Raw genomic sequence first — 23,703 nt, 5'->3', positions numbered from 1 at the left:
TGTGGGTGTTTCCACTTTTCCACTTTCTCTCCAGCTGCTTTTGGGGGGTGCTTTTCCCGTATTCTCCCCCCTGTCTCCATCCTCTCTCCGCACACAAAAGTGGCTCCTTGCCCTATGTGGCTTCTCTCTCCCCCAGTTCGCCTCTCCGCGCCATGTACCTGCTGAGTTCTGTGGTTCAGGTGGTGCAGACTGTTGTGTTAACCTCAGATCAGTTTTCTAGGTGTGCAGGATGGTTTAGTGTTGATCTGGCTGTATTTCATCAAAAAATTTTCATTTAAATGTTTGTTTATTTTTGAGAGAGAGAGACGGAGCACAAATGGGGGAGGGGCAGAGAGAGAGAGAAACCCCAAATCTGAAGCAGGCTCCAGGCTCCGTGCCTGGATGGTCCGATGTGGGGCATGAACTCATGAACCATGAGATCATGACCTGAGCCGAAGTAGGATGCATAACCAACTGCCCCTGCAGTGGCCTTTTCATGATACATTTTTTTTATTTTTCGGGAACTAGGGTCATGGCATGTGATAAGTAGAATATTCAGAAGTCTATTCAAGGTTCAGGGAGGGAATGTCCAGCTTGGAATGTCATCCATAAGCAAATCAAGGTGGTAAGGGGTGAATTGGAGGAGTTATCTCTCAAGGCAACTCAATCTCAAGGCCTTAGGGTTGCATATGTTTGGATTCAAATCTCTGTTCTGTCTCTCCCTTGCTCTGTGAATCGGGGCAAATTACTTCTTGGAGTTTGCTTTCTCATCTAAAAATTAATACATGGAAAAATAAATCGCCACATTACATGTAATGAGATAATAAAGACATCTCAGCTCTGCTTTCTCCTTCAAGAACTTGGGCATAGATAAATATGACATTGCTCTTGTTGGTCAGCTTTGAAGATTTGGAATTAGGTGTCCCTTCTACTAGGTGATGTTGTTAGTAAAAATCCAGACATATCAACAAGTTATGTCAGGGGCTCCACTCCTAATGATTGAGAATGATTCCTCCTTTGCTGACGTTTCCCTCTGCATTCTGGGGGGGGGGGGGCACCGGAGTGGGGTGTGTGTGGTGATGACGGCAGCCATGATGGTGGCAAGGGGTCTCAGTGATTTGGTGGGGGTCACGAAGACAAAAGAGTGATCTTAGCTGGAAAGTGCTACCAGGGGATTCATGGAGAGCAAAGTCCATGCTTTCTGATTAGGCAAGAGGGAAAGGAGCCGGGCAACAGGTTTCAAATCCTTTAAGTCAGAGAATTGAAAATGTCCTCGGGCTCATCAGCTATTGATAGTTAATTTACTGGGTAGCTAACATCCTGTATTGTCTCACTGTTTGCTTTTAAGGTAGATGCCATTATTACCTTTCTCCTCGTTTTCCAGATGAGGATACTGAGGCTTAGCCAGGCTAAGTCACTTGGCCAAGCCCTCACAGCTCATGGCAGAACTGGGATTATAATCCAAGTCAGAGAGAGTGCTTTCAACCAGGACACATGGTTGCCAGTTATTGTATAGCCATATTGACTCTATTTGCCATATGGGTTTCTTGCTGTTGGTGAACTGTTCTTGTTCGTTTGCATGGCTGAGGGAACCTGAGGATGTTTATCATGTTGGCAGGAGAAAGAATCTGGGTAGGAGAACACAGACAAGAAACGTCAGCTGGTGAGGCAACTGGTAAGCCATCAAATATTTATTTAGCAATATTTTGGATCAGGCAGTGTTTTAGCTGAACAAGACACAACTCCCCTCAGTAACTTCTCATTTGTTAGGAGACAGACACAAAAAGAATGTTACAGTTGATCCTTAAACAACGCAGCACTGCCCAGTAAAACATCTGTATAACTTCTCATTCCCCCCAAAATCTAACTCTACTAGTACGCTAATCACCTACTGTTGACCGGAAGCCATCCTGGTAACATAAAGTCAATCAACATATATTTTGTGTGTTATTTGTATGATAGACTGTATTCCTATAAAGTAATAGAGAAAAGAAAATGTTATGAGGAAAATCGTAAGGAAGAGAAAACATACTTATAGGACTGTACTGTATTTATTGAAAACAATTTGCATATAAGTAGACCCATGCAGTTCAAACCTGCATTGTTCAACGGTCCACTGTACATGACAGTAAGAAAAGGGCAACGACAAAGCAGTACATGAAGGGCAGTCGTTACAAATTGGAGGTAACTCTGCTTTAAGGATCCAGGGAAGGCTTCACAGAGGGAGATAATCGATCTCTCTCTCGAAAGAGAGTTGGGGTGGATTCGAGTTCCCAGTGGAGGCAATGCCTTGTGCCAAAGAGAGGAGGTATGGCGCAGCTGACAGTTCGGTAGTGTTGGATGGTAGGTCCAGAGTGGAGTGGGGGAAGCTGTAGGACAGGACTCTGGCGACCTGGGCAAATGCGGTCAGATCACGAAGGGTCTCCTCTTCCAGGTTCAGTAATTTGGACGATTATCTCTAATCAGAGGAGGAATTTTGAAGGATAGTAAACAGTCTGCACTGGATCCTTTCTGTCTGCCCTTCCGTATATGCTCTCCATTGTCTTTGCTCCGTCTGCACTTTAGGAGGCCGACTTCCGTGGGTGACATCAGTCGGTATGTTAGTTTCCTAGGATTGCCACCACAAAATACCACAAACCAGGTGGCTTGTCCATTCACCGTTCTGGAGGCTGGAAGTCTGGAACCCAGGTGTTAGCAGGATTGATTTCCTCGGGAGGTTCTGGGGGAGAGTCTGTTCATGCTTCTCTCCTAGCTTCCGGCGTTTGGGCCATCCTCAGCTTGTGGATGCATCACTCCGACCTCTGCTCGTCTTCACACAACATTTTCTCCCGTGTCTCTGTTGGTGTGTCTTATCGTCATTGATAAGGACACCAATCATATTGCATTTAGCTCACCCTACTTCAGTATGATCTCATCTTAAATTGATTACATTGTCAATTTATGTCATTTGTCAATCTATGCCAAAGATTCACAAAGATCCTATTTTCAAACAAGGTATAGGTACCAGGGGTTAGGACTTGCATATAACTTTTTGAGGGGCACGATTCAATCCACAATAGTTGGTAACCTTGCCCTTTGAGTTTTGGCTGGGTTAGGCCATTGGGGAGCATGGGCAGGGGGTCAGAGGGAGGGAAGAAAATAAACTTAGGGAACTTATTCCCAAGCTTTGCACTTTTGGGGTCACCACGGACTGCCTTCATCTGTCAGCTGAAGGCCGTAACTCTTGAGGTGTAGCCCTCTCCACAAAAAAGTCTCTCTGTCTCATTTATAATTGTTTTCTCCCCTTGCCTCATTAGGCCTCAGAATGGTAAAAATATCTCATTGTTACTAGTCTGGGAGTATTTCATTATCCCTATGATTTCCTTACAGTCTGCCCAAACCCAAATCTCTGTATTAAAATTTCCACCAAATTAACTAATTTGAGTGTCATCTTATTCCAATCAGCATTTTTATGGAAACCATGACAATATTTTTATTTTACGTAATTGCTTAGGTAGCAGAGTAGAGTATGGATTGGAAAGGGAGGCAAGAAAGGAGGCACTGAGACTAGAGAGGAAGGCAGTAAGTACAATAATTCAGGTAAGGGATGACTGGACTTGAACTTGAAAGATAGTGGTTATGATGGAGAGGAGAGGAGGGATACACAAATATTTGGAGATAGAATTAATATGGCTCGGGACAACCCTTGTAACCAATCAGATTCATCCTCACCAAATACTGGTAAGAGGAAATTCTTGCACCAACTTCAGAAAAAGTGAAGATTTACAGATCAGCAGAAGAGAGGCAAGTAGGATAGGTACCCCCCAAACTTTGAAATAACGTGACATGGAACCAGGCTTGGTGGAATCAGGGACGATTCGAGTTTTTAAGGGTTTCAGCGTCCTGTCCCATTGGGTCAGGATGGCATTTCTGGCTCCATCCCATTTCCCAGGTCCCTTTAGGCGGTACTGGTAAGGAGTACACGGTCCAAAGAAAACTTCCCAAGCGAGTCTGGGATCCTTGAGGAACAGAAATGGGACACTGGGCTTGGTGCCTATGCATGCGGCAATGTCATCCATGTAGGTGATGTACTCAAGTTTGTCTTTGCTGATGTCTTTCATCACACCCCTGCAGGGGAGAAAGGTGGATCATTTTTCAGTTTCAAGTTATAAGTCACCCTTCCTCCCGCCATTTTGTTTCTTTTTATCACAGTCAAGCCGTGTTTGGGAATGTTTTTCTATGTTGCAAAGCAAAAAAAAATAAGAGTTTATCTACAGAAGGTATTTGGGAAGGTAATTTTGTTAAAGGAGATGGTAAAAGGAGGCAATTGGAAGAGCAGTTCTAGATAATGTTTTAGGTTCTTGAATTTGATATAAGGGTAGAATCTCATCCAGTCTCAATACAGCACTTATTGAACGAATGAACATGATCAGAAAGCATCACATATATGGCCACCTAAATTATTGTTATTGACATTAATTGTGAGTTGAGAGAGCCACACATGGGGCCCTGAACATGACACAGATGTGGGTATCATGTATATGAAAGCTTTATTCCTACCTATTTCAGTGGTTAGTAAACTTTCATGATGTCCTAATGACATTCATTCATTCATTCCTTCAATAAATATCGCATGAGGCATCATGCTAGCTGCCAGGAATCTAACAATGAATAAAACAAAGTCTGTGTGGTCAAGAAGCTTACCTTCTAGTGAGGAAACTAACAGGCTATAAAAACCCTCAGCCAAGCAGATATATAATAAATCAGGTGGTAATAGGTATTATGAAGAGATATAAAGGAAGGGGGGGGGGGATGCAATGAAGGGATTGAGTAGGCCGCCATATTTATACAGTGTTGTCAGAGAAGGCTTCTCTTAGGAGGCGGTATTTGACAGAGTGAGCCTGTAGGTATGGGGGGAGGGGAGGGGAGAACATTCCAGGCAGAGGTTAGAGTAAGTGCAAAGGTTCTGAGGGGGCTAGGTTTGGGGTGTTTGAGGACCAGGGAGGAGGCTGCCTCGGACTGGAGCACTATGGGTGAGGTGGGAGGACAGTAGGCAGTGAGGGCACAGAGATAGCTGGTTGCTCTGGAGCACTGCGGAGCCCCAGGGAAGTTTCTGGGAGTGAAATGGGAAGCAATTAGAGGGTTTTGACCAGAAGGATAATGTGGTGCTCCTCACTTCTGCCACAGTGTCAAGACTTGACATTCTCTGTATAAGAGCAGAGAGGAGGTCGGGAGACCAGATAAGTGGTGACAGCCAGTGTCCTAGTGAGAGGTGACAGTGGCCTGGTCTGGGGTGGCTGTGGGGGTAGCTAGAAGGGTCTGGATTTCTACCTTCTGTTCGAAGGTAGGAGCTGACAGTATTTGCTGATGTGCGGTATGGAGAGAAAAAGAGGAGAAAAGGATCGCTCAGGGCTTCTGGCTGATCACCCAGAGTGAGTAGCCAGTGACTGAGAAGGGGAAGAAAAGTCTCAGAGCAGCCCGGGTGCAGGATGAGTGGGCAGGTGTTAGAGGGCTAGAGTTCATTCTTAGCTGTATTAAATTTGAGATATCTAAGTGGTATCCAAGTGGAGATATCTAGAGGGACTTGGATTAGGAGTTGGAATTCGAGGGAGAGACTTGGCAGTCATGACTATGTGATGGAATTGAGAGTCACAGGCCTGGGTGAGGTGTTCGTAGAAGTGAGAAAGGATCTGAGGATTAAGGTTGGGGTTCACCAATATTTAGGAGCGAGGAAGAGGTGACCAGGAATTGCAGAGAAAGAGCAGCCTAAGAGACACAAAAACAAAGACACAAGGGGGTTCTGGGGGCCAAGTGAGCTCAAGGTTGCCACCTGTTGGGGCCCTGGCTCTGTATTCTGCTGAGAGGAGCTGGTACCCCCACCCAACACATCCGAGACCACACATCTAGTTGGCGGAACAGTTGGGATTAAAAGCATATTCTTCTGGCTCCGATGCAGGTTTGTGGGTACGGAAATACATCGGTAGGTTTTCCCGAAGAAGCTGCATGTCGTGTCATACCTTTCTATGAGCTGCTCCTTTTTCGCAGCCTCAGCCATCAATTTTGGAGACGGAGGTATCTTACAGAGTCCTGTGAGAAACATTGGAAAGAACATTAACGTCACATGTGCCTTTTCCTTTGCGTTCTCTTCTCCCTCGTTTCTGGCCCCCCACTGCTCTATCCTTAGGACGTGTAATAGTCAAAGCTTAGACTGGAACTAGAGGTAATTTCTGGAAGCATAATGCCCCTCCAAACCCACTTAACCAGGGTTCGTGGCATTCTACTGCCAGAATTATGAGGATGGACGCCCCCATCACCCAGCCCTCAGCCTGCGCTGACCCATCGGCCATCGGTACCTGCTCCAGCTCATTTGCCTGCTTGCACATTACATATATTCATATATACTGTTTGTATTGTATTGTTTGTATACCCCTGTTTGTATGTGTGCATTAAAGCTATTCGTGGGTTAAGTGTAACTACTTAAAATGACCTTGTTTTTATAGCCCTGCTTTGACATGTCTTCACTCCTGTTGCACCGGAAGCCTCGCGCGTGGAAGTGCCTGGTGGTCCCTCAGCCTCACAGAGAGACTAGGCTCTGACCTCTTGAGTGGTTGTGGGCATGTGTTCCTTCTCGGTCTCTCTCCTAGATGGTCTCAGCTCTTGGACTCTGCTCTTTCGACCGGAGCCAAGTGCTGGCCCCAGGGTGGGGGGTTAGTATCCGCTTGAGATAGGTCTGACTTAGCCCCGTCGTGTGCTTGCCACTAGAGTCACTTTACCCTGTAAAAAGCGGGCAAGACTTTACCTAGTGGTTCTCAGATTGCGTCTGGAGGCTCTCTGGAGAAGCATGCAATCCCTCCTGTGGCGTCATCTAATTGAGTTTTGTTTTGTCAGCTCTATCATTCTGGTGAGCATTTTTGAGCTCATTACAAAACATTAAAAAAAACCTCAAAACACCACGTACTTAAGAGTCTTCTGAGGTTTTAATATAACCAGATAATGTTGTGAAAGCACTTTAATTGGCCTTAAAGAAAGAAATATTTGTGATCATTTAATGAAAATGTGCAGAATCTGAGGTCTATTACATTTGTAGAGGGTGAATGAAGTCGACCCAACTTAGTACTGTGTTATATACTGTTGATAAATTACTGGTGATTGTTTTTATTCATTAATGACACAATTCTGCTAAAGAACACCTGGTTGGCTCAATTGTGATTGCTGTTTATAGTTAAAAAATCAGGGGCGCCTGGGTGGCTCAGTCAGTTAAGCGTCATGACTTTGGCTCAGGTCATGATCTTGCACTTTTTGAGTTTGAGCCCCGCGTCGGGCTCTGTGCTGACAGCTCAGAGCCTGGAGCCTGCTTCGGATTCTGTGTCTCCTTCTCTCTCTGCCCCTCCCCTGCTCACGCTCTGTCTCTCCCCCTCTCAAAATAAAATAAAATAAACATTAAAAAAATAAAAAAATCATGCAAATGCAATTCTTTAAAATGCTTACTAATCTAAAACCTGCCCTACTTTGGAGAGGTATGATAGTAACAGCAAGAGTAAGAATGCCAGTTATCAATTAGTAGAGTTCACTGTGTGCCAGGTACCATGATAAGTAGTCGGCAGACATTATCCATCTCACAAAACTGTTGTGAAAGAGGTTTTATTATCCCCATTTTACAGACGAAGGGGCTGAGATTCAGAGAGGTCCTCACAAAGATAGTGAGTTTTAAAGTCGGGATCAGACCCTGGTAACCCCGACTCCATCATCTGTGCTCTTACTGTGAAAACTGACAGCAGTTAGTGTCTAGTGTCTAAAATATTTTTTTATAGGCATTCCTCAAAGGTTACCATCTCCTCAGAACTCAACTTTATTCACAGTCTGCATTATTCCAGCAACTTCCTTTGGAAGGGATATAGAGTTCTACTTCTAGAAATAAATAGAAAGATTTAGAAGTAAATAAGCTAGAGTAGAACAGAATAAGGATCCCAAAGCTTCCAACAATTTCAGTTAATCTGAGAAACATGATTATATGTTGCTGTGCAAGTTAATCCCATCCACACAACCAAAACCTTTTTTCCACCGTCACGTTAGTGACATAAGCACACCCATGACAATGTTACTCATATATGAAATTAAATATTTCCTAAACTTGAAATATCTTATGGTACATTAGCTCACATCTGTTCCATTTTGGCTGAATCACAAGACACTAATTGGAAACTCAGTTGATCACGTAGGGCTTTAAATAGAGTCAAGGTACCTTTGAATACTCTTGTGGCCCAACGTGCCTGGAGCTCTGTGCCTGATAAGATGGATCCTTTAAGGCTGATGAGGCCAATGATAGCTAACGTTGCCCTCTCCAGGTTTGAAGGAAAGACCTGCTTATACAGGAATATCTTCTTTGTACAAAGGCTTTTGAGAGGCTCTTCAAGGAAGGGAAAAGAAAATGTGTATCCTGTCGTAAAGATCACAACGTCGAGGTTTTCCTCCACTGTTCCGTCTTCAAAGACAGCAGAGGTTTCCGTGAACTCCTTCACGCTGGTTTTCATAGTGACCGTCCCACAGAGGATACAGATTGGCAGTTCATCATTCACAATGAATTTTGGTTTTCTCCTTTGACACAGAAGGGAAAATTATTCATTGTAGTTGTATCTGTGAGACGCTTGAGCAAATTATGTATTTGGTCAGCTCAGGGGAATTATCTGCCAAGCCAAGGGAGTGAATTGACCAATGTCTAGTTCAAAGTTGTCTACCCAACTTACTGTTTCAATAACATCTTTTGTTTTTCTGCTTCCAGTAGAAGGCATGTGGAAAATGGCTAAACCTATTCTTTCCTGCCTGGGGTTTAAAATTCTCTGTCTCTTGAAATTCATTTCTGGAGCAATGCTTTTCTCGAAGAATTAGGACCGAGTATACAGCAATCCATTTAAGAATCAGGTCTCACATCACCCAGGCCTCAAAGGATTGACGTTAGACAAAGAGGAAATTAGCAAGAAACTTTTTGGATAAAAATAAAAAAATCTGAACCAAGTTATGCAGAAAAATATTTTTTATTACAAACATCATTCCATCTAATCATGGCAGGTATAATGTCTTTATAAAATTGACATATCAAATCATCCACTGCTGTTAATTTTCTTTGTAAGTTGAGAGCTGTCTTACGAAAAAAAAAAAATATTTGGGTCAAGCATAAAATAGAAGTCACATTTAATGACCTTACATTCATTTCAAAAGTTTTCTTTTCCTTGCCATGTGCAGCTTCATACAGATGTATGTTATATTAAAATGTTTAATTTTAGGAACTCCTATTGGAAATTCATCCTCTAATCATTCAGCCAGAGAATCATTGGCAAGAGCTGGCCATCTGTACTCAAGATGCTGCAAATATTCCATTTGTAGATGGTGCCCATTTCAAGACTCCTCAAAGCCAATTTTAACGTCCTGACTTTCAAGCTAACATCCTGACTTTTCAAGAAATGAAGAGTTTTTATCTTTCATTATATTCTAGCCTCATGAATTACTACTTTTGTTACCAGACAGAGAATATTCCTATTTGTGGTACCTGATGGACATTGTCTTAAGGAACTAAGCCCAGAGCAGAATAAATAAAGGCAGCATAATAATTACTGAAGATTTGAGTTCTGAATAAAGTAGAATTAAAAATTATTGATTGTTCTTTAAAAATATGTTTATTTAGAGAGAGAGAGAGCACGTGCATGCACCTGAGTGAGTGGGGGAGGGGCATAGAGAGAGAGGGAGAGACAGAATCCCAAGCAGGCTCCATGCTGTCAGTGGAGAGCCTGACTGGGGGCTTGATCTCATGACCTTGGGATCATGACCTAAGCCGAAATCAAGAGTTGGACACTTAACGGACTGAGCCACCCAGGTGCCCTCAAATTATCGGTTCAATAATTTTCCCATTAAATAAAAAATTTAAGTACCCCTTTGTAATACTTAATCCATAATTCTCATGGTTCAATCTTTTATTCATTTGCCTCTCTTGAATCCAGTTTAGTACACACGAGGGCAGAACTTGCGCCATAAAATTAAGGTATCTTCTTGTAATCACCATATTATAGGGGTAACCCCCATTTGAACAGCGGTGGATAACCCAGGCACCAGTTCTAGTACTGAGAAGTACCTAAAAAGTAAGGAAGGATACATATACGTACATCATTTTGTAGCATGTTTGCTTGATGTGCTTCAAATGTTCTTATAACATCTGTCCTTTTTAAAGAAGTTTTTATCTTAATCCCAGTTCATTAACATCCAGTGTTATATTAGTTTCAGGTGTACAATATAGTAATTCAACCCCTGCACACATCACCCGGTGCTCATCGCGCCAAGTGCACTTTTAGTCCCCATCACCTGTTTCGCCCATCCCCTGACCTCCCTCCCTTCAGGTGCTCTCAGCTTGTTCTCTGTGGGTAAGAGTGTGTTTCTTGGTTTGCCTCTTTCTCCCTTTGCTCATTTGTTTCCTAAAGTCCACACGTGAGTGAAATCATAGGGTATTTGTCTTTCTCTGACTTATTTCACTTAGCGTTATACTCTCTGGCTCCATCCATGTTGTTGCAAATGGCAAGATTTCCTTCATAGCTTCTGTTTTTAACTGGTGAGTTTGTACATAGAACTGCAAATGACTGTTTCTGTTGTTTTCGTTTTTATAAGTCACTTTTTCCTGATCTATATATCTGTTAAGTATTTTTATCATGTTCACTATAAAAATTATAGTGCTAGTAGATATGTGCGCTGTTGACCTGGCGACCTTTTACATACAAATAATACAGAATGTAAAGTGGAGTTTTGGGAAAGCAATTTTAACTGAGTTCAATAAAAATCTTAAAAATCTCTTTCCCGGGGCGCCTGGGTGGCTCAGTCGGTTGAGCGTCCGACTTCAGCTCAGGTCACGATCTCACGGTCCGTGAGTTTGAGCCCCGCCTCGGGCTCTGGGCTGATGGCTCAGAGCCTGGAGCCTGCTTCCGATTCTGTGTCTCCCTCTCTCTCTGCCCCTCCCCCATTCATGCTCTGTCTCTCTGTCTCAAAAATAAATAAACATTAAAAAAAAAATTAAAAAAAAATCTCTTTCCCAAATCTAATAATGTCCTATAATATATGTTAAAGTGGAGCAGATTTCTAACTTGCGAATCTATGCTTGGACTTTCTAAAGTCATTCTGCACACTTCGTGGGCAAAGTGAAGGCTGTTTTTATCTGAAAACAAATTCTAAATGTGACTTCTAATAGAAAATTTGGACATGTTCAGAAAATAACTTCCATTTTCTATTTTTATATGGGGGTTTCGCCAGAATTATGAAGAGAGAGTGTAAAAACAGATCAGTGGTCTGGGTGGAGTAATTTATTCATTTGGTCTTGTTCCTGAAACAGTGCCTCTGAAAAAATGCCTCGTGGTCTGGCATCCACACAGTGTCCTTGACCCCTCTTGGAGATGTTTCAATTCTGTTATGTGTGGATTTTTTTTTTTTTTTTCACTCACGTTGGGTCCACATGACTTAGCAATCGGCCAATGTGCTTTATAGTCTTGTATCCCTCTCTCCAGCCACCAGAAATGATGATGGGGTGGGGGTGTGGATTCACCCTTGTGTACCTGAGCTGCCGTTCGACTGAGTTCCACTGCCACGTCCCCTCCAGTGTTCCCAAGACCGATCACTAACACGCGTTTGCCTTGAAAGCCTTCTGGGCTCTTATATTCCTGACTGTGCAGGATCTGGCCTTTAAATTTATGAATACCTGAGGGGAGGGAGGGATCAGAAAATCAGAAGCATCTAAAGTTTTATAACTCCCTAGTATGCAGGCATAGGGTCTGTAGGAAAAGGAAAGTTCCAGAAATATGTCAGCCTTTTGCTCCTGCTGCTAATTGCAGGACATAGAAGCCACGTATCATTTTCTTCTCCCATTGGATTCTCTGAGCCTGGATATAGCTTTAGTACAACCTGCAGGAGATTTAAAAATACGGGAGAATTTAAATTCCACATGAGTGCTCCCTTTTAAAGCAATTACTTGGGGAAATCAAGGTCACTACAGACCATAAGAAACATCTCATGCACGACCCTGAACATCCTAAGCAAGAAGTAGATCGCTGATGCATGTTATTTTACCCAACAGATATATTCTATAAGAAAATGGTTTGTGTATAGAACATATTTACAAGTGAATTTTAATTCAATTATAATTTTCCACAAAAGAAATTTTGTGGCAAGTTCTCTTATACATAATGATTTTTGTGGCTTAGGCTTGCTACTTTATGCTTATTTTACTTTATTCTTTATTATAGAATTAATGCTTTATTATACCATATGCTTATTTATACTCTATTCTTGCATTATTTACATTTGTGTTACTGACTGTTTTTTCAAGTTCCGAACACCGTTGATACAAGTATCACTCTTATGGTATTTGTATACATGAGAAGGACTCATGTATCCAAATATTTCTTCTCTTGATTTATTTTTGGTAATTATCTCCTTGGCACGTATAAAAGACATAAGCCATGGATTCATAAAAATGAAGACTGGTCGCAACAGTGGAAGTAGAGGTATTTCCAGCGGTGGCTGCAGAAATGGACATTATGAGGTGGCAGAGGAAACAAGAGTGATGGGGACAGTGACCATCAGTGAGATGAAACTCTGATGAAGAATCTGGAAGGAAACCCTGCAGTTTAGAGAGTTTAAAAGCTTCTCACCCCAATACTTCAAGTACATTTGAAATTTTAATATAAAAAAATGAAACTGTCTCCTAGAATATATCAATCTTCTTTTTTTTTTAAATTTTTTTAACGTTTATTTATTTTTGAGACCGAGAGAGACAGAGCATGAATGGGGGAGGGGCAGAGAGAGAGGGAGACACAGAATGGGAAGCAGGCTCCAGGCTCTGAGCCATCAGCCCAGAGCCCGACGCGGGGCTCGAACTCATGGACCGTGAGATCGTGACCTGAGCTGAAGTCAGATGCTTAACCGACTGAGCCACCCAGGCGCCCCAACTCCGGTTCAATCTTCTATCACAGTGATTGACTGATTCATTTACTCAGTAACATTTATTTATTTATTTATTAAAAACAACTTTTTTTTTTTTTTAATGTTTATTTTTGAGAGAGAGAGACAGAGACAGAGCGTGAGTGGGGGAGGAACAGAGAGAGGGGAGACACAGAATCCAAAGCAGGCTCCAGATTCCGAGCCATCAGCCCAGAGGCGGATGCAGGGCTCTCCAACTCACGAACTGTGAGATCGTGACCTGAGCTGAAATCAAGAATTAACAGACTGAGCCACCCAGGAGCCCCATGATGCCAATTTTTGTTTCAGCAGGCTTCGTGCCCAGGGTGGAGTCCAACGCGGGGCTTGAACTCATGACCCTGAGATCAAGACCTGAGCTGAGATCAATAGACACTTAGCCAACTGAGCCACCCAGGTGCCCCTGATGCCAATTGAAAGGAACTTTGCATGAGACAGGCATCTATCTGCCCAGGCAATGAGACCCTAAAGACAGTCTGTGTGGAGATGACTGGGGGAGGAGCTAGGGTTCAAGGAGCTGTGCGTGGTCAGCAAGAGGGTGCGGCCCATGCTAAGGGGCTGCACTGAGAGATCCCCCTTCATGGAATGTCCCTCTGAAGCAGAACCAAGAAAGCACCCTGCAAAGTGTCAGTCTTAGGCACGTCTGCGGCCAGAGAAAACTAGCGCCTGCTTGGTGCCAGTCAAGAAAGACCCTCCCTGCCCCCTGTGACTCTAATTCCGGAAGGGTCTAGGGTTAGAGACTGTAGCTGGTGGGTGACGGGTTTGGCAAGAGGAGGCACTGGGAGAGGAAGGGGGAAAGCCATGGGTGCCTCCTGTTCCCACTGAGCGTCCAGCCCAAAGCAGGCTCCAGCCGGGGGAGGGGAAGCCCCACCGTTACACGTGGTTGCAAGTTTTGACTATTCCAGGAGGCAAGATGTTTTCGTTAGGAAAATGAGAATTTTCCTGGGTGATTTTAAAGCGATGAGAGGGCTTGCCATGATCTGACAGAAAAGCAGTGGGAATGGCCCGAGATTGCGCGGCGGGGGAGAGGAAGGGCAAGCCCCACAGAGCAGGCCTGCTCTGAGAGACAGAGAGACAGAGAGAGAGAGAGAGACAGAAACAGAGATAGAGCGTGAGCAGGGGAGGGGCAGAGAGAGAGGGAGACACAGAATCGGAAGCAGGCTCCAGGCTCTGAGCTGTCAGCACAGCCCGACGCGGGGCTCGAACCCACGAACCTGAGCTGGTCAGATGCTTACCTGGCTAAGCCATCCGGGTGCCCTAAACTCATTTAATTCTTAAACCACTTTCTAAATGGAATCACTGGGTTAAGTTTGCCCAGTGCTGGCATGTGGTCCGGGCTACCAGACTTTAGACCTTTGCTCCTAGGGGCACCCGGGTGGCTCAGTCAATTAAATGTCTGACTCTTGATCTCTGCTCAGGTTTTGATCTCAGGGTTATGAGTTAAAGCCCCATGTTGGGCTACGCATGAAGAACTTTGTTCATAACTATTATGTTAAATGCCACTTATCACCAAGGGCCAATGTCCCGGGGGAACTGTAGCAGACCAGGACTCTTTGGAAACCTGAAAGCATGCCTACTCACCAAGATACCCCATGCTAGGAACACAGAGGACATTGGCATATTTGGCCTGGTGTCCTCCTGTGACAAATCCTTCTGAAGTCTGGTCTTAAACTAAGACCTCCTCAGGAGGAGTCTCTGACATCTGTATATGTGGATTTCTTCCTTCTCTATAATCTGGGTTTTGTGGCAAAAGAGAAGGGCACACGGCTATTTCTACTGCAGTCAGCCGCACCCCCCGCCCCAGAGATCATTAAAGTATGCAGAAATGTTTGCTCTTGTATTGATCCCAAACTCTCTTGTCATTCTCCTTTGTGTTTGCCCAGTCTCTTTCCTTCCGACCAGCTCTCCCAGATTACGTACATTATACTGCCGCAAGGATCCTCGCCTCTCAGCTCTTGGTTGATCTTTTGCAACAGCATCTTTTAGTCAGAGTCTAAGTACAACTGAGGGCGAGCCAACCCAAACCTGACAAGATACTGTATTCCAAAACATAGTATCACATCTTGTAAAACATCTCCCCATAGAAACATTGCTATAACAGGCGGTTCTGTATTTCTTTACTGCTGTGCCATTGTGGATTGAGCCCCCAGGCTAGCTGCAAGCTGGACCATCATTTACAATATTGCTTCTTTGCAATAGTATGCATTGAGGTCTCCCACTGGGTCTCTAAGACATTTTTTTGAATACGATATTTTGTTAATTTGATTATGAGATTACGTTTATAAGGTTTACATTTCATTTTCTTCATTGGCCCAGGTTTGCAAGCTTTATTCTTCATAGTCTTCCTTGAAAGCTTGCTTTCTTTCTTTTTCTTTCTTTCTTTTTCTTTCTTTCTTTCTTTCTTTCTCAAATATATATATTTAAATTTTATTTATTTATTTTTAAAGAGAGAGCATGGGAGGGGCGGGGGGGGGGGGAGGAGAGAAGCCCAAGCAGGCCTCACACTGTCAGTGTAGAGCCTGATGTGGGGGTTGAACTCACAAACCGTGAGATCATGACCTGAGCCAAAGTTGGACGCTTAACCAGCTGAGCCACCCAGGTGCCTCAACTGCTATGTTTCTTAAAAACAAATCTGTCAAGTTTATTCATGCTCTCACTTTGTTTGTTTGTTTGTTTATTAATTAAGTTATTGATTTGCAGTTTACTCCTGACTCAAATGACCTGTAATTCAATGACAGAATTCAAAAGCTTGGCTTTTTTTTTTTTTTTTTTTTATGACATATCTGATAGGGTTATGTGATCACTGAACTTGAATCAGATCAGGCACGATAAAGCTTAAATAATAACAACAGCATTTATATTAATAAGTAAGTAATAAGGCCTGACACCTCCATAGCTTCCTACCTTTCCAAGTTATTTTGTACACACTTTTTCTGAGGTTGAGCATCAAGTCACTTATAATCATCATGAATTATTTCCAATGGCAAATAAACAACTTTCTTCTAGAATAACCCAGCAGAGTAGGCACGATCTCGGGTAGAAGTGACTCACCAGGAAAGGACTCCAGAGGCAAGTGAGGATTCAGGAAATGTCCAGTGCAAACCATGACAGCATCAAAGACACCTCGGTCCCGCTTTCCCTCTGTCTCTGTGACAACATCCCACTGACCAGTTTCAGAGAAGTCTGGACGCTTCGTGACACTGCATACTGTGGTCTGAAAGTAAAAGACACGCACTCACTTAAAAAAAATGTTTTTTTTTTTAATGTTTATTTATTTTTGAGAGAGAGGCAGAGACAGAGAGAGACAGAGCACGAGTGGGGGAGAGACAGAGAGAGAGGGAGACACAGACTCCGAAGCAGGCTCCAGGCTCCGAGCCGTCAGCACAGAGCCCGACGCGGGGCTCGAACTCACACACGTGAGATCATGACCTGAGCCGAAGTCGGACGCCTAACTGGCTGAGCCACCCAGGCGCCCCCAAACACTCACTTTCTATCAATCACCTTTGGACTTCATGTAATGACTGGTATGGTAACCATGTTTGTTACTTCCAGCGGGCTGAGTGAGTCTCAGGACAGGAGGTCTGTCAATATTGGTTTATCTCCCCCTAAAGAAATGAAGCAACTTGGGGCACCTGGGTGGCTCAGTTGATTGAGTGTCTTACTCTTGGTTTCGGTTCCTGTCATGATCTCATGGTTTGTGAGATCAAGCCCGGTCTCGGGCTCTGTGCTGACACTGTGGAGACTGTTCTCTCCTCATTTGTGCTCTCATGCGCGCTCTCTCTAAATAAATAAATGTTAAAAAAAAAAAAAAAAAGAAAATAAGTAACTTGTACAAAGTCTCAAAAGTAGTCATAGAGAGCATGACCCAAAACATCTGAATGACTTCACTGGAAGGAAGAAACATTCAGTTTTTACTCCCGGTGAGAAGGAGGTGAGTTACAACACTGAATGACTTGGGAAAACACAGGAAGATGAATTTTGGCTCATTATAATTTCTGTGGTCCAGATTCCTAGTCACTTCTTCCCAGTGGGTTTCGTGGGCAAAATTTATTTTTCCTTTCCTCTCAAAAAGAAAAACATTCTAAATTTCATCCTGAATAAGAATTTGGATTCAGGAGAGGAACCAGGATATTCAGTATTTAATGCCTTATTTGAGTAAAACATGAGAAGCAGGAGAAGTGAGGAGTCTTTATTATCTGCCTTGTTCATATAGAGATAAAATCAGGAATGAATTTACTTAAATATCCCATTTCCATTAGATTGCCGAATGAGCAGCCCCCATTCATTAACCTTCCGTGACCCAAGGTGTCTTACCCTAAACCGAATGTATTTCAGAAGATCAAAGTGCTCAACAAATTCTTGGAGATAGTCCCAAAATTTTCCTTGGTTCATGTAGTTTGGATAATCTTCTTGGAAGGGGAAGTCGCTGTAACATGACATCTCTTTGCAGACGTTTGTCACTAATGACCTGTAGACCCTGGTCATCCCATCTTTAGAAGTTTCCTGTGGTGAGAGCACAGTTAGCTTGATGGGGTGGGGGAGTCAGGAGGAAGAGAAAAGAGATTGTTAGCAGTCAGTGTTCCACTCACCATTCCAAAGAATTCCATGGAAATGCAGCACTGGGTCTCTATGCTATAGTTATCAGAAATCGTTGTTGGGATTGGACTTATTAAACATAGTATCTTTATCAAACTACAAAGAAGTTAACAAAATTTAACAGGGTTCTCCAAGACTAACAATGCCATTAAGCGATTCCGTGAACATGGGGCCTATGGTCTCCCTTGCTTATTTTTTTCCCCTTCTTTGCCATCCTCACTCCCTCAACTCATGCCCTAGACCTCTTTCTCTTGACTTTACTCAGAGAACTCCTCACTGATTTTTGTATTTATTGTCTATGTATATTTTCAATCATTCTCTCTTTATTGGCTCCTTCCCATCAGCACTTAAAATACTGAAGACTCTAATTTTTAAAAACAGAACAACACTCCCTTTCAACCTATATCTATTCCCTTTCCAGCCTTGTCTCTCTGTGTCCTATATCAATCTTCATGAAAAAAATCATCACATACTGGGCAGCCTCTGTTTTCTCATCGACTCTTCAACTCACTGTTGTCTTGTCGCAACCTCACACACTCAAAAAACGTACCAACAAAACAAAAACATGCATATTAAAAGCACAGATGGGGGCACCTGGGTGGCATAGTTGGTTGAGCATCTGACTCTTGGTTTCACCTCAGGTCATAATGCCAGGGTCACGGGATGGAGCCTCACATCGGTCTCCGTGCCGGGCATGGAGCCTGCTTAGGATTCTCTCTCTCTCCCTCTCTCCCTCTCTCTTCCCCTGCCCCTTCCCCAGCTTGCATGTTCTATCAATCTCTCTCTCTCTCTCTCTCTCTCTCTCTCTAAAAAATAAGGCCTCAATGAACTTCTGATGGCTGAAGCTAATCTCTATTTCTCTTTTAAGTATCTTTCTTAGCTGTCAATATCCATAAGACACCGTCTCTAAGGTAGCTGTTCCGGCCGCATAGCACCCTGCACTCCCAACACGGCCCTGATCACACTGCACTGTAACAATGTGTTTTACTGTTTTTGTTCCCTACCAGACTGTAAGGAGAGCAGGGTCCTTGTCTATTTTGTCCCCATCCTGGTAGAGGGACATTATAAGCACAGGTACTCAGGTACTTGGTGAATGGGTGAACATTAACACTATCACTGCATTTTTGAAAAAGAAATAGTATATATATGACTGAAAGAAATTACATTGAAATTTATTATTATTATTATTTTAATTTGAGTATAGTTGACACACAGTGTTACATTAGTTTCAGATGTACAACATACATAGAAATTTTAATAGTGCAGGTATATAATTCTCATGGGTATTGATATTATATTTAATTTGTACTTTTCTTTTTGTTTAACTCAGTATTATTTTCTAAAATTTACCTATATTATTTTTTTGAGAGAGAGAGAGAGAGAGAGAGAGAAAGAGAGAGCGTGTGTGTGCACGCATGCACACACAAACGGGGTGGGCCAGAGGGAGAAAGAATCTCAAGCAGGCTCCACACTCAGCACGGAGCCCAATGCGGGGCTCGATCTCACGACTGAGGTCACGACCTGAGCAGAAATCAAGAGTCAGACGCTTAACTGACTGAGCCACCCGGGCTCCCCTATCTATCTTACTTTAGGGGAAGAAAACCAAACAAACTGTGGGGTCAAATAGCAGAAGGGACACAAACCAGGCCCAGTGTTTTCTGTCCACATTGACATTTGGCTCCATTTGGTTCCATCAGGCTCACGGTACAACAAAAGAAACTTTTCTCCCCAGTACACTATAATCACAGGGCTGTGACCATTTCCGCTTACATACATTTGCTCATTCTGTTTTCTTCACCATCTGTCGATGAATGGCAAATGCCACCTCCTCCATGAAGGCTTCCCTCATTCATACCAGTTTGAAGTACTCTCCTCCATGCTGAGCTCCCACTGAATGTTGCTCTTCTCTTCCCCCCAAGGCCTCCTATCTTCTGACATTTTATACCTCACTGCTGGGACAGATCCCTAGGTCCCTGCCGAAGACCCTGTGATGCCCAGGACCAGCCAGAGGCAGGTGGTATTGAGCCACTTCCAGCCCCTACTTCTGTTGCTCAAGTCACCTAACAGCTGGCCTAACCCTAAGCATAAGCCCCCAGGATGCACACCCCTCTCCCTGGAAGGACCGGTCAGCATCTCGACCTTTTTTATTCTGATACTGCTGTGAAAGCTACCCACCCCCAACTCTACAAGGTCCGGATTCTTGCCTCACTCTTGCCAGTTCTCTTCCCAAAGACCCCAACAATGCCTGGGGGCTGGGGCTTCGCTCCCCGAGGCCAACCTCCGTCCTTCGAAAAGTGTCAGTGCTCCATATTCACCAATGCCATTCAGTTTAACCTATGTGACACTTTGTTCCTTTGCCTCAGAATGTCCCTGGTCCAGAAACCACTGTAACTTCCAACACTATGTTTGTGTAGCGGACTTAACTCTTCCTTCTTCCCTCCTCCAACTGTCCCTGCCCTGCCCTGCTAAGTCTCCGGGTTCATCACCTGTCAGACTGCATCCCGCACAGTATCGGCACCTTACGTGCACAATCCCGTGTTGTTGTAGTGAGCTGCTTTCTTTTTTTGTTTTAACGTTCATTTATTTATTTTGAAGAGAAAGAGAGAGAGAGAGAGAGAGAGAGAGAGAGAGAGAGAGAGAGAGAGAAAATCCCAAGCAGGCTCTGTGCTAAATGTCAACAAGAGCCTGACACGGGGCTCGATCTCACAAACTGTGAGATCATGACCTGAGCCAAAATCAAGAGTCAGCCAGCTTAACTGATCGAGCCACCCAGGCTGCCCACCCCCACCCAGTGAGCTGCTTTCTTATGTGGTCCCCAAGATAGGCTGAAGTCACCATGCCTGAGCAGGGACAAAGCCGACAGCCGGATTATGATTGATAGAGGTGGGAGGGTACGAGCTACGCACAGTAAACTTCCATAGTCCCCCGATGTCATTACTTCTCTCAAAGCAGGTGGGCTCCAGATCCTCATCCAAGCAGCACTTGATGGAGGACAGGCCGCTCACACCCGCCCCAATCACTGCGACTCGCCTGGCCATGGCACCCTGTTGGAAGAAGGGTGGCCTGAGCGTCCTCCTGTGACAAAACTGGAAGGAGCCTCCTGTCGTAGCATTCAACTTTCATGGTGGCATAAACACCCTCTTGTCATCTTTGAGCTGGGGCAGACTCACATTGTGGTTAAACATGAGGGCTTTGAAATGGGACTGTTCTGGTTTAACTCTTCGTGTCACTTACTAGCAGTGTGACCTTGGGCTAGCTTTTTTTTTTTTTTTTTTTTGTCTCCGGGCCTCGGTGTTCTCTTTAGTACAGTGGGGACGGAAATAATAATAATAGCTCTTAAATATTTGTTATGGAATTAAATGATTGATATATCGGAAGGATTGTAGAAGTCTGTTTCCTACATAGTAAGTGCTCACTTAAATTTAGTTCTTATTATTAACTAGTATAGTCAGGACCTTGATGCCCTTGGGACTTTAGATCCCCTCAGTATGAAAAGGACCCTCTGCTTCCACTTTGTCTCTCTGGACCCGAAGAATTGCGGCTAGCAAAAAAGATTAGTTTTTATTCATAGCCTCTAGAGTCCTGAAGAACAGCTGGTCATGGGTCGTCCCCTACCATGCAATGGTGATATTACATGAATCGAGTTGGGGGTTCTTAACCTCGCACAGAGGCAAGACTGGCTGACCATAACGCAGAACAAAGTCCCCAAGGAGAGCTACATGGGGCATTCTGGACGAGGTCTTCTGGACATGGGGATGTCCGTGGCAGTCAGTAGAGACTGGAGGAGGTAAGTGTCATAGGGATTGAGAAGCAGTTTTTCCTGGTACTACAATTTGGGCTTCTGTCAACACCAACGTAGCTTTTGCTTTGACAGATGGGCGAACCACTCAGTCGATTCCAGCAAATCAGACATGTCATGCTGAGGCCCTCGACACGTCAGGTGGATTCAGTAGCCAGTGCTGCCTTTCCCTCAGCGCCCCCCGGCCAGTCCCACACACACACAGAGTAGTCGAGACGTCAAAGTATTTGTTTTATAAAAATATATATATATGTATAATTGATTTGGCTTTGCCTTTGAAGACATGGTATTTTTTTGAGGGGAGGTCTTGCTGTGTAACCCTTACGTGATTTTTGTAGCGTGATGCCGCTTATTCTAGTGCTATTTGCCTTGGGGAACCAAGAGAAAAAATATTTATTGAGACCTGAGCGCCAGTAAATGAGAAAACAAAGAGCGTCATCGTGTGACATGATTTGTGGCCACACTGCTAGTAAGGGGCTGAGTCTGCAGCGACTCTAGATCTCTGACTCTGAGGTTGGATGTGCACATCTCCTTGGTCTGAGAGGCTAAGGTGTCCTGTGGTTCCCATTAGAAAGCCTCTTCCCTCACCTGTGCTCAGGTCTGCTGTCACATTTTTGTGATGGACTTGGGGGAATGTGTCGTATGCCTTTGCAGCTTGCCTTCTAGATCAAATCAGAGTCCCCGGGGCACAGAGTCAAAGTGTATTTATCTCCTTTACAGGGGGCAGAGGAAGACTTCTGAGCCCTTCAGACCCTCGAACTCACCTGGTCCTAGAGCAGATCCAGGGACTTGCAAGGAGATACAGAGGGATTTCTTAGGTCTGTTGCCAAATCTTACTTGCCAACCTGCCCTTTGTAGGGTTGAGACCTCCATGTCTGGCTTTCATTATTTACGACAAAACTGACACTTCTTCCCTTAGACTCTTGGTTGACTTGGGAGTCTCTATTGAATTGAAAGAGCTAGGTAGGCTGCAATCAGAATGGACTTAGAGGCAGCAGAACTGGTTTGAACCCTGTGTCTGCAACTGATTGGCCATGTGACTCCAAACAACCTACTTGAACACCTTAAGATTTATTGCTTATAAAATAAAAAAAAGAGCCATGTAGAATTGTTTGAGTTTTAAACAAAGCGACAGTACTCACACAAAAGTGCCCAGCACCAAATATTTATCAGTGTTCATTTCCTACCTCCCTAATTATCTCCCTCACTTCCTCTCTTTTCCCTAGAAAAGACAGCTCACACAGACAAAAGCAATCAGCGAGTTTGGAAATAAGGAGGCATACATACCTGTAGTTTCCTTTGGGGTGAGGAGTAGGATTTTCAGACAGCTTTCAAACAGAAGTAAATGGCCTCTGCCAATGAGAACACTGGAATTTCTAGGCCACTAGGTAGAAGGCCGAAGTCGGTAGATCTCAACTGTGTTCTGTCTTTGCAATCAAAACACAAAAGAAATGGTTGCTGATTGAACTGGCAAAGTGCAAAACGTGCTCCAGTGAACAGGCGAGCAGCAAATGAATCCATTCTGTTGAATGGATGGAAGCACCCGGGTACCTCGAAGTGCAGTTAGAGAGCCAGGGGTGGGGACCCAAAGATGATGAAGGCCCAGTGACTAAATAATGGTAATAAGAAAAGACCCCGTAACAGGAGACGCTGCCACATGGAGAGATGTGGACACACATGACATCATGTGGCGCGTTCCTGGAACGGTTGTGTGCTCCAGGTACCAACGTTTGCAGGCCCTGTTGGGTTGTTTGGCTACACAACACAGCAACACAGAGCAACACAGAGCAACAATGTCTCTGTTGGTTAGAGACACAGAGTGGGCTGTGTTTTTCCAGGGCAAAACACCTTGTCCTTTATAGAGCCACTTAAGAAACTGTACAGGCAGCAAAAACAAATTAGGAATTTACACCTCTTGGAATTACACAACACTTGCAGATTATGAATTTCTGAGTGGGGGCAGCCATTTAAAAAATATGCTTCAAATAAAAAAGTTGAAATAAAAAAAAGGGGGGGGGGGCGCCTGGGTGGCCCAGTTGGTTAGCGTCTGGCTCTTGATTTTGGCTCAGGTCATGACCCCAGGGTCGTGGGATCCAGCCTCGCATTGGGCTCTTTGCTGGGCAAGGAGCCTGGTTAAGATCCTCTCTCTCTCCCTCTGCCCCCTCTCCTCCCGCATACACACCCACATACTCTGTCTTGTTTTATCACTCTCAAAATAAATACGTAAATATAAAAAGTATGCTTCGAGTCAATGAGGGGAGTTGGTGAGTGAACTAGAAATAGGAAGATCTGGGTTCTGGTTCTGCCTCTGGCTCTGACCGGCCGCAGGAACTTAAAATTCTTTA

The 23,703-nt window shown here is 44.0% G+C and overlaps 1 protein-coding gene across 1 annotated transcript in view; it reads right to left on the bottom strand.

Moving 5' to 3' along the window:
* Nucleotides 1-2,019: 2,019 nt before the first annotated feature.
* Nucleotides 2,020-23,703, bottom strand: part of FMO4 (flavin containing dimethylaniline monoxygenase 4) — a 23,185-nt gene continuing 1,501 nt past the window's right edge. Inside the window, exons 3-11 of the mRNA XM_042925942.1 lie at nt 22,646-22,785; nt 20,466-20,603; nt 17,278-17,466; nt 16,015-16,177; nt 11,544-11,686; nt 9,882-10,081; nt 8,201-8,553; nt 5,976-6,045; nt 2,020-4,086 (exon numbers count right to left, since the gene is read on the bottom strand). Coding sequence (XP_042781876.1) covers nt 3,687-4,086; nt 5,976-6,045; nt 8,201-8,553; nt 9,882-10,081; nt 11,544-11,686; nt 16,015-16,177; nt 17,278-17,466; nt 20,466-20,597 — 1,650 coding nt within the window. The 5' untranslated portion in view covers nt 20,598-20,603; nt 22,646-22,785 and the 3' untranslated portion in view covers nt 2,020-3,686. The remainder of the gene's footprint in view (nt 4,087-5,975; nt 6,046-8,200; nt 8,554-9,881; nt 10,082-11,543; nt 11,687-16,014; nt 16,178-17,277; nt 17,467-20,465; nt 20,604-22,645; nt 22,786-23,703) is intronic.

Source organism: Panthera leo, chromosome F3, assembly GCF_018350215.1.
Source record: "Panthera leo isolate Ple1 chromosome F3, P.leo_Ple1_pat1.1, whole genome shotgun sequence".
NCBI lineage: Eukaryota > Metazoa > Chordata > Mammalia > Carnivora > Felidae > Panthera > Panthera leo.
Note: the sequence above shows the minus strand (reverse complement) of the source record. Positions and strands in the feature narration are given on the sequence as shown.